At 43.0% G+C, this 3,044-nt stretch overlaps 1 protein-coding gene across 1 annotated transcript; it reads left to right on the forward strand.

Annotated features, from left to right (window-relative positions):
- The first annotated feature begins 270 nt into the window (after positions 1-270).
- LOC121978153 lies at positions 271-1,926 on the forward strand. Its single transcript, XM_042530529.1, has 3 exons — positions 271-634; positions 1,145-1,362; positions 1,753-1,926. Exons 1-3 carry the CDS (start codon positions 271-273, stop codon positions 1,924-1,926), a joined length of 756 nt encoding a protein of 251 aa, XP_042386463.1.
- Positions 1,927-3,044: the final 1,118 nt, after the last annotated feature.

Genomic DNA, 3,044 nt, shown 5'->3' on the forward strand with positions numbered 1-3,044 from the left:
CCTCAATAAGGCATGCCCGAAGGACTTTTATCCCTGCCCCGGATCGATCAAATGGTAGATTCAACTGCCGGGTGCGAGTTGATATGCATGTTGGATGCTTACCAAGGGTATCATCAAGTGACGCTCACCCGAAAAGACCAGGAGAAGGTCAGCTTCATCACGGCTGATGGAACTTACTGCTACAGCGTCATGCCATTCGGACTGAAGAACGCTGGCGCTACCTATTAGAGATTGATGAACAAAGTCTTCCGGCGACAGATCAGTCGTAACATGGAGATATACGTCGATGACATTCTGATCAAATCCCTCCGAGCGTATGATCTTTGCGCCGATATCAAAGAGACGTGCCAAACACTGAGGACATATGGAATCAAGTTAAATCCGAACAAGTGTCTGTTCGACTCGAGGAGCAGACGTTTCCTGGGCTACATAGTTACTGAGCGGGGCATTGAAGTGAACTCGAGCAAAGTGAAGGCACTGCAAGATATGCCGCTGCCCAGAAATATGAAGGAAGCCCAGCATCTCACCGGGCGGATAACTGCCCTGTCGCGGTTCATCTCCAAGTCGTCTGACCGGAGCTTGCCATTTTTCAGTGGGATGAGGCGTGCGACCGGACATTCGGAGATCTTAAAAAGTACCTCAACTCATTGCCCGTACTCGTTAAGCCTATTGCCGGTGAGCCGCTTCGTATTTATTTGTCCTCAACTGAGCATGCGGTCGGTTCGACATTAGTGAGGAAGAATGGTGATGAGCAGCCCATGTACTTTCTGAGCCATATATTAAAGTGTAAGGCTCCCTAAGTCCAGTTGGGGAGGTTATTAAATAAGTAGCAGAATAAGGCTTCATGAGCATACACGGGAGTCTTAAATTACTGAATTTCCATAAAAAAAAGGGGATGGAGGCGAGGATAGAAGATGAATTGATACAATAGGGTTGGAAGGATCAAAATGATGGAATTAAGAGGAAATTAAATAGGGGTTAAATAACTCAACTTATTTACGTTAACATCAATTAGGGGAAACAAATATGGAATTAAATGGTGATACCTACCTAAATTGACACTCATTAGGGAAACAAATAAGGGTACATTAGTCACTTCCACTTAAGTTAATAACCTAAGCTATTGCCAACTTAATAACCCTAGGTATAAAGAGTCCTAATTGTAGCATCACCCGGTACCCTACAATTCAATCACCGCCTCCTCACGCGCTGTCAACCTCGGCGGAGCTGCTGCTTCGGCTGTGGAAGCTGAGGGCGACGCCGGATTTGGAAGCCGATCGCCACTGTGAGGAGCAGATCGGACAAGGGGAAACGAGGACGCGCAGTGAAAGTCTCGGGGAGGACGGGGAAGCGCAAGAGCAGGCAAGTATATCTTACGGTGATTGCATAAGATCTGGGAGGTAACAAGAGGTGGAAACTCGATAGGGAGAGGTTATCGGCGTGTGATCGTTTCTGTTAAGGCTTCGTTTCTATTGGGTTTTGATTTGGGTCAATTGGTTTGCTTATATTTCGGATTTATGATCGATGAAGTCTGCGTTGATAATGTTCGATTCTTTTGGGGTGTTTTCTGTGCTTTTACTGGTGTCCGTCGTGCGGGGATTCTTTTGATGGGGGATCGGTTTCTTTCGTGATATTGAGGTTGCGATTTTTGGTGTGATGGTTGTTCGCTGAAATGCCTGTGCGAGATGCTGGTTTTGTATGTGTGTCGGATGGGGCTTTGGTTATCGTTTGTGTAAATGGAATTCTACATAGTTTTCCGGCGATGTTTTCTTCAGATTTAACAGAGGATTGCGAGTTTCTTCAATCCCATTTGAGGTTCCAATTAACTCTTGTTTGAATTGTATGGTTTCTGGACTCCTTCCGTCGGAGCAGACTGTTATTGATGGTGCGGGGCTGCTAGGGGATTGTTCTGTTCAGAACTTGTGAGGTTGGTTGGCTGTAGGTGCAATTGAACTTCGATTTCTCCTCTCGAAATGTTGCTGCTGTGAGTTTTATTAGGAGGACTGTGTGATTAAATGCCGGCTTGTGATGTTTGCGATTAGCGAGCTGTGCTTTGTTTTTTCTTTTAAGGATCTCTGGATTTGCAGGTGGTTGTTCTTCGTTGCTGATAGATTTAGGTTTCAAAGGATGTCTTGGTTTTGAATGTGGTTTTGTGATTCGTGGTTTGCGTGAAAGGTTTCTTTGAAATTTTGGTGGAGTTCTACTTAATATGTTAATTCTGTTGGTTGGCATGGCACACGGGTTTCTGGGGAATTTGGGCGGACTTCCATTCTTTGTATGGTTTTGGGATTCAGTAGGTAGAGAATTTATATGTTAATTCTTTCAGTCGGATGGTTCTGTTAGGGATTTATTGCTGCTGTATTTTCTTTGGATGGACAGATGTAGGTAGAGAATTATAGAACTAAACGGTGAACCTGTTGGTTACATCTAGTAGTGTGAATTGAGTTGGTTATTTCTGGGTCATTACAGCTAAGTGAATTGAGTTCTATGTTGAAAGCTTATAGTTGTATTACAAGTTTTAAATACTAAATCATGCACAGATTCTCCCTTAATCACAGTAGGCAGTTTGTGTTGTAAATTAGAGGCTAATGAACAGTTATTTAGTTGCATATGAAAATTTTGAACTTGCTTATAGATCTATTTAGGTTATGATAAGATTGAATGCAGATAGATATGGAAATATGATAGGGCTATTGGAACTTGACAGATTAAATTAGAATTGTGATAAACTATGAGTATATAAGTTTTATGTAGCTAGTTGGTTGAATATGTGCATATGTGGTAGCAGTACGGGGTGGGTGACCCGGGATGAGCTCCGGGGAGGGCCCATCCAAACTTGACTGATACTGGAAATTTATGTTAGCTTCGGCTATATGACTGGATGCATGTTCTCTAAGAGGTACCTCTAGGTTCATGGGACTGTTAACTGGGCTCTAAATGTGGTTACCGGATATGTGACATATTCATCTTATTTAGCTGTGTAGAAACTTTAATTACCATATATTCCTTCGTTGATATGCAATAACTTAGGTATGTCTCCATTG

Source organism: Zingiber officinale, chromosome 4B (assembly GCF_018446385.1).
Source record: "Zingiber officinale cultivar Zhangliang chromosome 4B, Zo_v1.1, whole genome shotgun sequence".
In the NCBI taxonomy this organism is placed as follows: domain Eukaryota; kingdom Viridiplantae; phylum Streptophyta; class Magnoliopsida; order Zingiberales; family Zingiberaceae; genus Zingiber; species Zingiber officinale.

Coding starts and splice junctions, on each gene's coding strand:
- LOC121978153 (XM_042530529.1), top strand. CDS start 271: ATGGAGATATACGTCGATGACATTCTGATCAAATCCCTCCGAGCGTAT. Junction 635..1,144: donor ACATTCGGAGATCTTAAAAA/GTACCTCAACTC, acceptor TAATAACCCTAG/GTATAAAGAGTCCTAATTGT. Junction 1,363..1,752: donor ACGGGGAAGCGCAAGAGCAG/GCAAGTATATCT, acceptor AATTCTACATAG/TTTTCCGGCGATGTTTTCTT.